Here is a 15,000-nt window from a genome sequence, read left to right on the forward strand (position 1 = left end):
ACTGGACCCCAGAAGGAAAGAGGAGCCCAAAAATATCATGGCGTAGGTCGTAGGACGATCGAGAAGGAGCTCCAGCAACAACATCAGAGCTGGGGGACCATAGAGAAGATGGCCAAAGAGTAAAGACAGATGCAAGTGGAGGAACTTTGTTGCTGCCCTATGCGCCAGCCAGCGTAATGGGGATAAGTGTGTCGCATGCACGCACGCGCACGCGCACACGCACACGCACGCACACACACACACACACACACACACACACACACACACACACACACACACACACACACACACACACACACACACACACACACACACACACACACACACACACACACACACACGCTCTAGGTTAATTAAATATTCCATGGTGCATTATAGTATAAATGCATATTGTCCATTGTGTTGTTTTTGCTAACCAGAGGTGGCAGCTGGTTTTGTCTCCTAACAGCTGAACCTTGACCCCTGGCAGGTCCCAGGAGACCCATGAGGAGCGCATCAGGTGACCTCCTGGGGTCATCAGAGAGTGCATTAATGAATGAATGAATACTAAACAGTCCTTCCATCTCAGTGAGAGAATTGTGTACGGCAGTTATTGGGTTATTACCCCCAGTTAGGGTTTTCTTTTTTTTTTTTACTCTTTTCTTGTTTGTTCTCTGCCTTGTAAAGCACTTTGCGATGCATTTCTGTCATGAAAGGTGCTATAGAAATAAAGCTTATTATTATTAAAGATGGGGCGTCACAATTCTGTTTTTTTTGTGTCTATGAAGTAGTAATGAAGTAACTCTAACCCATTTTGGTGTTAGCATTATGTTATGCTTCAGCTATTGAAAAATAGCAGATCTACAAGCTCGTAGCGCGCCACCGAGTGGCGCGCTACGAGCTTGTAGGTCTGCTATTTTTTTTAAATCGAAGAACCACTGACATAGAAACATAGCTTTTTCAGAAAACTGTCAGGATGTAGAAGACATTTTTAGAATCTGATCTCAGGTCAAAATGGGCTAATAGACCCCCTGGTGTGGTTATAATGTGTAAGAGTGTCTTCCTGGTGTATTTGTATTGCGCTTCCTTCCGTAAACTGAAAGCTTTTGTGTCACAAAAGCCCACATGAAAAATACAGTTTTTAATGACACCTCACCTCCCACCGCAGCTCCCCTCATTACCATACCACTGTGTGGGCGTAGCCACCTCCCACTGCAGCTCCCCTCATTACCATACCACTGTGTGGGCATAGCCACCTCCCACTGCAGCTCCCCTCATTACCATACCACTGTGTGGGCATAGCCACCTCCCACTGCAGCTCCCCTCATTACCATACCACTGTGTGGGCATAGCCACCTCCCACTGCAGCTCCCCTCATTACCATACCACTGTGTGGGCATAGCCACCTCCCACTGCAGCTCCCCTCATTACCATACCACTGTGTGGGCATAGCCACCTCCCACTGCAGCTCCCCTCATTACCATACCACTGTGTGGGCATAGCCACCTCCCACTGCAGCTCCCCTCATTACCATACCACTGTGTGGGCATAGCCACCTCCCACTGCAGCTCCCCTCATTACCATACCACTGTGTGGGCATAGCCACCTCCCACTGCAGCTCCCCTCATTACCATACCACTGTGTAGGCATAGCCACCTCCCACTGCAGCTCCCCTCATTACCATACCACTGTGTGGGCATAGCCACCTCCCACTGCAGCTCCCCTCATTACCATACCACTGTGTGGGCGTAGCCACCTCCCACTGCAGCTCCCCTCATTACCATACCACTGTGTGGGCATAGCCACCTCCCACTGCAGCTCCCCTCATTACCATACCACTGTGTGGGCATAGCCACCTCCCACTGCAGCTCCCCTCATTACCATACCACTGTGTGGGCATAGCCACCTCCCACTGCAGCTCCCCTCATTACCATACCACTGTGTGGGCATAGCCACCTCCCACTGCAGCTCCCCTCATTACCATACCACTGTGTGGGCATAGCCACCTCCCACTGCAGCTCCCCTCATTACCATACCACTGTGTGGGCATAGCCACCTCCCACTGCAGCTCCCCTCATTACCATACCACTGTGTGGGCATAGCCACCTCCCACTGCAGCTCCCCTCATTACCATACCACTGTGTGGGCATAGCCAACTCAAATGCACTGATGCAAGATTGGACACCATTGATCCAAATGCACAGAGATCTTCTTTAAATATTTAACACGGAGGCACGTTCCTGATCGGGAATGCAAATCGATGTTTAAGACCTGACGTCGAAATACAAATAAAAAGTCTTCTGAAAGAATATATTTTCAAAGATTTGTGCCGCATTTTCATGATTTTTCAAAAATAGCAGACCTACAAGCTCATAGCGCGCCACTCGGTGGCGCGCTATGAGCTTGTAGATCTGCTATTTTTCAATAGCTAAAGTATAACATAATGCTTAGTTAAAACACCAAAAGGGGTTCCCGTCCAGAATGGGTTAAATGACCATGTGCGTTCTCGACCAGGATCGCCTCCGCATGTTAAATTAAACGCAGGCTGGCATAAAACCACAAAATGAGAACAACACAGTGATGCGTTTCATATCTCTACTCCCATACAGTACATACCATAATCTAATCTGAGTTACTGTATCATTTTGCCTGTACAGGCGTTCTGAGCTTTTAGATAATATAACCGACGTACGTATATATAGGTTTAAACTGGTTAAACTGATTATGATTGCTACAAACTACTTTTATCGGGGATCCCCTGGAACCCCCCACCAAGGCCACCTTGGAGTCCCAGACCCCAGTTTGACATCACTGGTCTTGTACCATTTTGTAAACTTTAAAATACATGCAACAATTTAAGACGCTAAAAAGTTGTATGTTGGATTACTCTCATCTCAGACAAAATTCTCTAATCTCTACGTGTACACACAGAATGCTAAGGACAGCGGTCGACAATAATCTGATGTTAATAAGCATACCGTGACTTGGTGCGTCCTGCGCCGATGGTGGCAGTCGGCCATTAGCGGTGGCTGTTTGCCCATTTTGACCCCCCTCGCATAACCCATTTTGACCTGAGATCAGATTCTAAAAATGTCTTCTACATCCTGACAGTTTTCCGAAAAAGCTATGTTTATATGTCAGTCGTTCTTTGATTTTTCAAAAATAGCAGACCTACAAGCTCGTAGCGCGCCACTCGGGGGTGCGCTACGAGCTTGTAGATCTGCTATTTTTCAATAGCTAAAGCATAACATAATGCTAACACCAAAAGGGGTTCCCGCCCAAAATGGGATAATTTTCAATAGTGCAAAAGAAAATCATTTCTAAACATCATCGTGATGACCACAAACTTCTAATATTATTATGTCGACAATAACATGATGTTAATAAGCATACCGTGACTTGGTGTGTCCTGCGCCGATGGTGGCAGTCGGCCATTAGCGGTGGCTGTTTACCCCGAGTGAAGCATGTCGAATCGGAGGTGGAGGAGGTCATCGGGTGAGGGAGAGCTCTCTGGTTTTTGGAGCAAAGTACACGAAGAAAAACACAATAATTGTTAGCATGTGATGCGAGTAAGTAATGTGCAAAATGCTCAATAAATGTGTATTTTTTGTGTTCACACAATTCTGGTGAGGTGAATATCCCATCAAAGCAAATAAAAGGGAATATATTATAAAACTGATGACACAAACTGAAACAACTTAAATGCACACAGTGAGCTATCCGGCTGTAGTCTGAGCCAATCTGACACCAATAGTGGATCAATTATTAACGTACTGTACCCTTACCTAGTATGCATGACAGGTGGAATGCTTAACCCATTTTGGGCGGGAACCCCTTTTGGTGTTTGTAGCATTATGTTACTATAGCTATTGAAAAATAGCAGATCTACAAGCTCGTAGCGCGGCACCGAGTGCCGCGCTACGAGCTTGTAGGTCTGCTATTTTTGAAAAATCGTGAAAATGTGGCCCAAATGTTTGAATATATTCTTTCAGAGCGAACGTTTTTAACTCAAATCTTTGCTTCTGGGGGGGGGTTCCTGGAACTATTTTCAGATGGGGGTTGGTGGCATATTACATATAATTTTTGGGGTCCTTGACATGAAATATTGAGAACCACTGATATAGAAACATGAGGTTTTTCAGAAATAAATAAATGTTAAAAAGACTTTTTTAAATTTCGAAGTCAGGCCTAAATGGCTTAAGCTGTAACGGTAGTCCTGTTTAATGTAAAGTTACTGTAACAGTGTAGTACAGTAGTAGCCTACTATAGACTCTTATTGGACCCCTGTTGGTACATGCAGCATAGATTTGGCCAGATAAGGAGACACACCTCTGCTAACTTCTATGTAAACAACTAAATCACATGATGATCTAATCTGAGCAAATCTAAACTAATCTAAATTGATCAAATAATCAAACCTAATCAGGTTTCTGTTCATTACCTCTTCAAACCGAGGTCATCCACTTAAAAACAGAGACTTCGTCTAAGATGAATCCAGGACAGCCTGTTGTGAAACACAATAAACTCATCAATTCACAAATTCAGTAATAGTTCTGGTGCACTACTGTAGATTATTGTAATATAAAATAGATTCTTGCATATATAAGAATACACGGATACATAAATATTCTATCCCCCCCCCCCCCCCCCCCCCCTCGCATAACCCATTTTGACCTGAGATCAGATTCTAAAAATGTCTTCTACATCCTGACAGTTTTCTGAAATAGATGTTTCTATGTCAGTGGTTCTTAATAGCAGCCCTACAAGCTCGTAGCGCGCCACTCGGTGGCGCGCTACGAGCTTGTAGATCTGCTATTTTTCAATAGCTAAAGCATAACATAATGCTAACACCAAAAGGGGTTCCCGTCCCAAAATGGGATAATTTCCAATAGTGCAAAAGAAAATAATTTCTAAACATCATCGTGATGACCACAATCTTCTAATATTACTATGTTGGCCACTGGTGAACTGCCCTGCTGTCTGTGTGACCTAGTCTTCTCATGTTGGCCACTGGTAGACGTCCATTGTGACCACACCCTTCTTACTGTTGGCCAGTGGCCACTAAGGAATCAGTGTGAGGCCACTGTCCACTTCCGGTGGCCACTAGGGTAGGTCCCTACCCAGCACCTAGTTGACCACTGGGAGCTGCCTATCCCATTCTGGACGGGAACCCCTTTTGGTGTTTTAACTAAGCACTATGTTATACTTTAGCTATTGAAAAATAGCAGATCTACAAGCTCATAGCGCGCCACTGAGTGGCGCGCTACGAGCTTGTAGGTCTGCTATTTTTGAAAAATCATGAAAATGCGGCACAAATCTTTGAATATATATTTTTTCAGAAGACTTTTTTTTTTATTTCGACGTCAGGCCTAAATGGACTATACTATAGTAGTGTGACCACTGGCTTCCATTTTGTTGGCCACTGGGAAGCCGCCCAGCGAGACCACCACAAGCTGTATGTGTGACCAGTGACCACAGTCTTGGAACCACACACTCCTGTGGAAAAATTCCTGTTGACCTTAGTGCTGGAAGACTGTAGACTAGAATGAACCGTACAACAATACAAATGACTGGTCTGAGAATGTGAACAGGGTTTCCACTTTCCACCCTGCAGAACAAATTATTAGACAGCCAATGAGGAGAGGGGAGGGTTGGCTGACCAGGGCTCTACATTAAGCCCCTCAGTGAATGGGCCTGCCCGCCAGACTATAAGCCATTTAGGCCTGCGTCAAAAAAAAAAAAAAAAACGTTCGCTCTGAAAGAATATATATATTCAAAGATTTGTGCCGCATTTTTACGATTTCTCAAAAATAGCAGACCTACAAGTTCGTAGCGCGCCAATCGGTGGCGTGCTATGAGCTTGTAGATCTGCTATTTTTCAATAGCTAAAGTATAACATAATGCTTAGTTAAAACACCAAAAAGGGTCCCCGTTCAGAATGGAATAAGCAGCAGTATCACACAGCCATATACCACCACGACCACTTGATTATTAAATATTCCTGCTTCATAACAGGAATCTTTTTTTTTTTTTTTGGGCTTGTGTCTGTGACAACCCCAATATCGACATATTAACATTGCACTACTTGACAAAGTACAAGGACGCTAGGATTGTCATACAGAAATGGTCATTTTTTGATTAGAGGATTATTACCATAATTGAATTTGATGATGATGAATAAGCAGTGGTTGTTAACCCATTTTGGGCGGGAACATGTTATAATGTAGCTATTGAAAAATAGCAGATCTACAAGCTCATAGCGCGCCACCGAGTGGCGCGCTACGAGCTTGTAGGTCTGCTATTTTTGAAAAATCGTGGAAATATTTATTTCAGAAAACTGGAGGATTTAGAAGTTTTGAGGTCAGGCCTAAATGGATTAATAAGAATGATGTTCTAATCCAGAGACACTTCCAGCAAGTCCAACAGCAGAACAATCTTACATTCCTCGAGAAGCAAATGAACTACAGCTAATTAAAGAGTAAAAGCTGACAGCTGTAGCGCGTTACATTTGATAATCACTGCTGAAACAATACGATAGGTCAATGGGATTTAAAACCCATTTTGGGCGGGAACCCCTTTTGGTGTTTTAACTGTTATACTTTAGCTATTGAAAAATAGCATATCTACAAGCTCATAGCGCGCCACCAAGTGGCGCGCTACGAGCTTGTAGGTCTGCTATTTTTTTAAAATCGTGACATTGCAGCACAAATCTTTGAATATATCTTCTTTCAGAAGACTTTTTATTTTATGTTGATGTTAGGCCTAAATGGGTTCATGAAAGTGGTAAATGGTAAATGGTGCATTAATATAGCGCCTTTATCCAAGGCGCTTTACATAGATTGTGCATTACATTCACCCATTCACACACACATTCATACACTGATGGCAGCGGAAACCATGCAAGGTACCAACCAGCACATCAGGAGCAATTAGGGGTTCAGTGTCTTGCTCAAGGACACTTCGACACTAACCCACTTTAGTGAGTGCTAAAGCCAGGAAAGCGCCACTGATTTATTTTTTTTACATTTTTGAAAAATCTTGAAATAACTACTGGTTCAGAAGGCATTTGAAGAATGGACCTCAGGTCTTCTTATTGGGTTAAACCAGTCTGTAGACATTGGTTAACCCATTTAGGCCTGAGGCCGATTATAAAAACGCCTCTAAAGGTGGCCTTACACTAGCCGATAATCGGGCATTTTTTGACGCTCGGGGGGTGCCCGACTCAATCGATCTGCTCGGGGCGCGATCGGGATCGACCCGATCAACATCAAGCATGTTTGATATTTGCTCTGCCCCGCTCCGATTATCCTGTAGTGTGTGGTGCTATCAGATTTCAGATTGAAAAGAATCGGCTAGTGTAAGGCCACCTTAAATCCTGACCTAAGGTTTCTGAAAAACTTCAAATATTTATATAGCAGCATCACATTTTTTACATTTTTATTTGAATACTGTACAGAACCCAAAAATGGGTTCCCGGCCTGAGGGAGTAAAACACCAAAAAAGGGGTTCCCGCCCAGAATGGGTTAAACCAGTAGACGTTGGTTATCCCAGTCTGCTGTACACAACTACACATCGGCTATACTGTAGTTCCACATCAACATTCTTCAGATACAGTGTAAACTGACAGAGACGGCTAGCTCTTCCAAAACTAACAGTCTTTTAAAATTAGACCACACCACGACAGGAACGGGTCTGCTCAGGACAAAACACACCCAGGACACACACGGCAGAGCCTCATTAGAAAGGGCAGAGGGTTTAGACTGTGGTCTAGAGATACCTTTCAATTACCCCGTAAACAGTTCTCCACTCGCATGTCGCCCTACATTTACAAGCTTCAAAATCGCTACATTTCACATCCGAATGGGACCATATTTATAAAATAATTAACCCCCCCAACTGTAGTCCAATAATACCCCTCCTGAAACAGATAACATAGATCAAGATTTCGACTGTGTGGCCTCACAGAAAGTAGGTTGTGGTTTTGAAACCGACTGGAGTGTGCGCGTTCTCCACATGTGTGCTTGTGGGTTTCCTCCAGGTGTTCCTCTGGTGTCTTCCCACACCAAAACACATACATGTCAGGGATATTTTGCCTGCTCATTGCCCTGTTATTAGCGCTGGTGGTACTGGCTGGGGGGGGGGGGGGGGGGGGGGTGGGACTAGAATGCATGCATATGTGACCAGATTTGACCGAGAGACTGCCATCGCGCAAATTCCAGCTTTTCACCAGAGGAGAAAAAACCTTTTTTTATTTTTTTTTCCCACAATGACTTTATAGCACAGGCAGACTCATCACATACTAGAGCAGTCTGAAATAAGTGTCAGAGCTGAAATCGACATGTAAATATGAAATAAATGCTTAAACATGTAGCTAGGAGACCACAGAAGTGAACCTTTCAAGCCTGTTCTCTGCAAGACATTACTCTATAAGCCATATCTGCTAAACTGGTGGGTCAAACTGAACAACCAATATGTCAATTTGAAGCTATGATTCCCTGCTTTCATATGACATGAAAAAACGAGAATTCAAAAAAATCCAATGGCAGTCCCTCAGTCAAATTTAGTCACATATGATGAAACCACGCGGCTGGGGAAGGTTTGCCAAAGGCCTTGTCAGCTGGCCACTTGGGTCAGCTGCTGGCTGGCTGGCAGTGGCTGCTATAGCAAAACAGAGGGAAAATCCCTAACACCCTGCTGGGTCACATTGGGAGGGATTAAGGTTTAAATGTACAGGGTTACTAGAAACAGCCTTGTGAATATTATTGGGATATCTGTCATCTGTCACATGATTCCATCATACAGTAATAAAGTCGCTGCTCTATGGGTGCTGCTGCTCAGCTTGGCACGTTAGATGCAGCTGGGACAAATTTACCCACAGGGATTAAAGTATAACGTAGGCTAACTTTACTTAACTCATTTTGGGCGGGAACCCCTTTTGGTGTTTTAAAAATGATGTTGTAATTTAGCTATTGAAAAATAGCAGGCACAAATCTTTGAATATATTCTTTCAGAGCGAATGTTTTAACTCAAATCTTTGGTTCCCTGGAACTACATATTTTGAGATGGGGGTCCGTGGCCCAATAGAGATAATTCTGGGGGTCCTTGACATGAAAATGGTTGAGCACCACTGACATAGAAACATAGCTTTTTCAGAAAAATGTTAGGATTTAGAAGCCTTTTTTTTTAATCGACCCGAGTCCAAAATGGGTTAAGCTTGAACTACAGGTATATTTGATCTGTCTCAAAATTCTCTCAATATACTCATAATTCCGCTAAAATTCCTTAAATGACATGATTTGACAATGTGCATCTATGGTTTCTAATATATTCTGAAATATACTTTTTAGAACATGCAAAACAGACCATACTCGACGACAGAGAATGAGCTTTTGATACAGTGTAGTTTTGCTATTGTTGAAGTTTGCTTATTGCCCACTCTCCATGTGAGCATTTTAATGGCATAGTGTGGTAGGCTGGTAGCTGAAAACTGAAGCATATGCTGTAGCGACTAGCGAGACACAAATATGGAGGGAAAGGGAGCGGTACAGATGGAGAGAGAGAGGGAGGTCTGGCCCCGATGAATGAGTGTGAGAAAATGAACTGCTTAGTGAGGGAGTGTCTGTGTTTTTGTCTGTCTGACTAACCCAGCTATTAGTGTGTGGATTTACACCCACAGTGAGCTGACAGGTAAGATTACAAACTATTACAGCAGTTTACTTTAGAATATAGAGTTTAAGACACGTAAACGACACCGTCCTTGCTCCCTGAACATGCACACTCCAGTCGGTTTCAAAACCAGGACCTGCTTTCTGTGAGGCAACAAAATCTTGATCCATGTCCAATTGTCCATGCTCCTTTTGATAGGTTGGAACTTGGAATGGCTTAGGGTTGACGACAGAGTACAACTTGCAATAGGCCTGCTCTACAAGATTCATCCATGAAAATTCATTTCGCTCCTATGCCACGAAAATGTGGAACGCCCTACCAGCAGCCGTTAAGAAATGTGAATCCTTAAGACTCCTTCAAAAAAGCTCTCAATGAGCACGTTATGGGCGTCTGCAATTCGAAACTGGTCCCTGTAAAAAATGAAATGAAATAAAATATTTCTACAGTATACGGTACACATTCTCCTTTTTTTCTGTATGTCTTTAAATGTTTTGATGTCTTGAAAATTAGGACCCTTATGTAAACAAGTCTTAGTGCTTGTTCTGGTTTAGCCATAGCCTGCTTGATAAATGCTCCTGCCCATCTATCTTGTCTTCACATGTGCATCTGTGCTAACTGCAGCTTGTAAAGCACTTTACAGCTGCATTTAAAGGGTGCTGCTGAACAAATGAAGTTATAAAGTCAAACTATTATTATGAGATAATGTGCAGTGAGTTTCCTAATGGGAGTCAGTCTGTCTGTAAGAACAATTCCCTGTCTGGCCCATTATGTATTATCCTTCGCTTAAAAACTCAGAAATGAAATGATGAAATGAAGTGAAATGATGACGATGTTGTTTTGTATTTGGACTTGTTTTTGTGTCATTTAAATGTAAATGCAAAGTGTTCAACACAACCAATTCTACTGACTGCATCATCATCAAACCCGGAAGTTATGCAGGAATGCCTACCAAGTGGCAAAAAACTACTTTCTGGCCTTTATAGCCCATATATCCAAACAGAAAAGTCCTATCTGATTGCATTAAACAACGTTAAACAATGTTAAACTCACTTTGCCTGTTGCTTTGCCACTCGATGTGCCATTCACTTTAAGCATGCGCATACCCTCAATTCCTCATTATTCCTGGGAGAATCATCCACTGAAGGCTGTCAGCGTTGGGCAAAATAAAAATTGTCTAAAATAACATAGAATAATGGAACTTGAGCTTATGATCTCATAGTTTAACTAATGTTAGCGAACATTATAGGTAAGCTCAATAACACAATAATCGTATCTGCCAGGCAGTCACCTACGTTGCTTTAAAAATACTACTGTAAATTAAACGTCACAATAAAAGTAATGTTTTCTTCTATACGCTAGTATAACTGCATGTTTCACAGCAGCATGGTCCTGCAATGCTCATATGGCACTTATTTTTCCTCTTTGAATGTATATTTTAAGGCCTACCTGAATTCTAACCACCTCTTGTCGTTGTATCTGTTAACTCAAACATGACAAGCAAGCTTTAAGTTGGCTAAGGTTGCTAACAGTTAGCTATAAATAAAAGCACGTGTGCTCCAGTATAAACAACAGTTTGTCATCACCACCATAGCCTACATTGAACAGCTAACGATATACAATGTATGCTCAATGTGGTCCTATTCTTATTATTACCGTGTTTACAGATTTAACTCACCTCCCTGCACACCTTATCAGAAAGATGCAGTAGCACTGTGTCAGGGACAAACAAACAAACAAACACGCACAATTATCGTAGAATAGAATCAGACCTCCGTCTGAGGCCCAAAACAAACATGTTGTCCTGCTGAAAACAACCAGTTCCGGTTAATATGTAATTAAACTAGAAGACATCCAAGTAAATTAAGTAAAAAACACACATAAGTAAATCTATTTTATTTTACAATATTTCAGACCGACTTCCTCTCCGACACGCGCGCACACACACAAAAAACAACACACTATTTACACGTGTGTTTCAAAATGTGCACACGCACGGCGCACGCACGTGGGGTTCACCCGAGGTGGTGGAAACTGGAAAGCCTGGTGAGGCGAGGTTAGGGGGTTCATGAACATAAAACAAATATTGTCTTTGTTAGGAAAATACATCAAAGGGACCTCCTCTGGTCCTATGGTGTTCATGCAAAGAACCCATGTAATGTATCCTGCAGACAGTGCATACTGTAGTTGTTACTTGGATTATGGATAATATGCTCTTGCCTCTGCTGCTTCCCTCTCCAACTGATTAGACACAGATAAACTATACTTGATTTTTCTTTTTCAGGCTTAGGCCCACACCAGTAAAGTAAACAACAAAAGTAGCCCTGGGATTGATTGATTGATTGAAGAATTTATTAACAGTTTGCAGAATTACAGTACATTTCAAGCACAAACTCAATACAAAGGCTGTTAACTGTGAGTGGACGACCCAATTAAGCATTACACTTGTTTCCAATAGGGTCCACCATGTTCAAATCATCAAAACATTTAGAGACGTACAAATAGACACTTCTATAGACAGAACAGGAATTCATCATAAAGGAGGTAAAAAGGGAAAAGAAACATATACAGTGAGGGGAAAGAGGGGGGGGGGGCGGTGGGGGGGGATTCAGATTTTACGGGGGCCAGTTTCGAATTGCAGCCATCCGTAGGTGCCCTTTGAGAGCGGTTTTGAAGGAGTCAAGGGATTCGTATGTCTTAATGACAGTTGGTAGGGCGTTCCACATTTTGGTGGCATAGGAGCGAAAATAATTTAGTCCCTTGTTTGTGCCGAATCTGGGTTGTACATGGTTCGTTGCACTCCCTCTGGTGTTGTGGGTGTGGACTTCGTTAACATTAAGGAAGTATCTAGACAGGTACATGGGTATCTTGGTGGTGTATCGAATCTTGTGGACCAGACCCATTGCAAGATGCTGTACTCTGTCGTCGACCCTAAGCCATTCCAGCCTGTCGAAGTGGGAATCAGTGAGCCACTCATAGTAAGTAAGTAAGACGTATGTATTTCCTTTGAATTTATATTAGGAATACAAAAATATTAGCCATACAAAAATAATATTTGTTTTCATTTTGGAATCCATTAATTTATTGTAAAGACACACTGGCTTTTCGCTTTTGTTGTTGTTTGACTTGACGTTCCAATGGCAGGTGAATGACAGTGAATGACAGATATCGGTTTGTCATTCAGGCGTCCCACAAATTGAGACCCTGTCCCACAGTGTGACTGGCAGGCATCAGTGTTCAAATGCTCTAATAGTTAGTGCCCTAATAGTTGGCTCTCTGTTGTAAAGCTCTCTCATTGTCTCTTTACCTGTAATAAGTTGCTAACCCCGTACTCCAGTATCGCTTGTGCGGGACAAGTGGGATGGGGGGACGGGGTCCCCCCATCCCACTTGTCCCACACAAGCGATACTTCTGTCCCTCAAATTAACAGTTTGGATCTGGTCACCCTACACTACAGTGAACAGAACACCGATATAACAGTTCCTACCGTATTTATTTGTCTGTAAAAAGAAGCCAAAGTGTTACAACAAGAATCACAGTTAGAAAGAAAATGAGATCCTTTCAAAAAATAAAGGCGATGTGTGTTTTTATTATAATTCAAAGTTTCAAAATTATCAACAGAGCACACACAAACTAGCTGAAACAGAACAGGGGTTGCGTTTGCGTACAGATTAGTTTAAACTAGTGTTCTTTGAATGAACTCTCTCATATATATATATGGACATTTTGTACTGTTGTTATATATATTTAATATGTACCCAAACACAGTGAATGAAATGACACTTGAGCCATTTTATCTTGTCACATCTCATCTCTGTTGCTGTTGCAGCACTAATAACAGTCTCTGTTCAGGAACATGACATCATCATCACCAGTGTGTGTTTAGGAGCTTGATTCTGGGATACTGTGTTGGATTAGCTGTGCCATACAAACAACAGGAACTAGTGTGCTTTAAAAGGTCAATTATGTCACAAACAAAACAAGAATTATATTTCATATCAGAAAAAAAATTATACCCCACGAATGTTCCTAAATTATATACTCTCCAGTATCCAACTATACTGTATTTATCAACAACGCTTTTGGAAGGACAAGGCAATGAAAAATTGCTCAGACGGTTTACTGCTGTTTGTCTCTGTGTGCGTCAGAACTATAATCCCACTGCAGAACATTAAGGTTAAATCTTTAATTACTCCATTAGTCTGCTATGGTGGATTAATTGCTGCCCAGAGGGAAGAAACAAACAGAAGCTTACTGATATGCAGACACAGCTGAAGCTGATCAGACCTAATTTGGCAAAACAAGCTCAACATAAAAGACAAGTATATACAGATAAGTACATGATAGGACAATATCGAGGACAATATCATTTTAGGTCCCGACACTGGTTGAGAAACACTGCTGTATACAATTATACACCGTGTCGTTGCTGTCGGACAGAAACCCCATATCTCCAAAACCTTTTGTAAATGAACCCATTTTAGGCGGGGAACCCCTTTTGGTGTTAGCATTATGTCCTGCTTTAGCTATTGAAAAATAGCAGATCTACAAGCTCGTAGCGCGCCACCGAGTGGCGCGCTACGAGCTTGTAGGTCTGCTATTTTTGAAAAATCGAAGAACGACTGACAGAAACATAGCTTTTTCAGAAAACTGTCAGGATGTAGAAGACATTTTTAGAATCTGATCTCAGGTCAAAATGGGATAATGCCCTACTAGTACTACTTACTTGTTCACTCCAAAAGAGTCACAGATCACAGAGAGTAACAGATCTGCATGGCTTGAGAGCTTGTAGATCTGCTACCTTCGATGCTTTGAATTTGAATTCTGAAAAGTAAAGTTTTTTGGACATATGAGGTTTCCACGCGACAGACGATAATACAACACAAACCATTATTTATTTATCCACCAACGTGTGAGGTGTGTGTGTGTGTGTGTGTGTGTGTGTGTGTGTGTGTGTGTGTGAGGTGTGTGTGTGTGTGAGGTGTGTGTGTCAGAAGATAGTTCATGTTCTGTTACCTTAACCCATTTTGACCTGAGATCAGATTCTAAAAATGTCTTCTACATCCTGACAGTTTTCTGAAAAAGCTATGTTTCGATACACTGACACCACGCTAGACAGGAACGCCCAAAAACGTCACATCCGGGGTAAGAATTTACAGCGGAATTTTCTATGGCTGCCAATGCAACTTGGTCCAATCCTTAATCACATACGGACAAACATCTATGCCGATGCTATCTAACTTGCGGAGGTAGCGTGCCTTGTCCACGGGCAACAGATCTTTCAACGTCTTATGGCATTGCAAATACGTTTGATAATCGCTACTCGGCTCAATATTGTTTTGAAAATGCCGCAAATTG

General features: G+C 42.3%; 1 protein-coding gene across 5 annotated transcripts in view; it reads right to left on the minus strand.

Moving 5' to 3' along the window:
• LOC306919943 (uncharacterized protein) overlaps window positions 1–11,505 on the minus strand; it is a 98,119-nt gene extending 86,614 nt beyond the window's left edge. For 2 of the 5 annotated variants that reach the window (XM_079496518.1, XM_079496514.1), the window contains exons 1-3: window positions 11,321–11,505; window positions 4,421–4,483; window positions 3,373–3,489 (exon numbers count right to left, since the gene is read on the minus strand). In XM_079496518.1, coding sequence (XP_079352644.1) covers window positions 3,373–3,471 — 99 coding nt within the window. In that variant the 5' untranslated portion in view covers window positions 3,472–3,489; window positions 4,421–4,483; window positions 11,321–11,505. Of the gene's footprint in view, window positions 1–3,372; window positions 3,490–4,420; window positions 4,484–10,695; window positions 10,797–11,091; window positions 11,110–11,320 lie in introns of those variants that run through there. The other 3 variants (XM_079496516.1, XM_079496515.1, XM_079496517.1) reach the window with 3 other exon arrangements.
• Window positions 11,506–15,000: the final 3,495 nt, after the last annotated feature.

The sequence above is a fragment of the Electrona antarctica genome (genome assembly GCF_951216825.1).
Source record: "Electrona antarctica genome assembly, chromosome: 3".
NCBI classification, from domain to species: domain Eukaryota; kingdom Metazoa; phylum Chordata; class Actinopteri; order Myctophiformes; family Myctophidae; genus Electrona; species Electrona antarctica.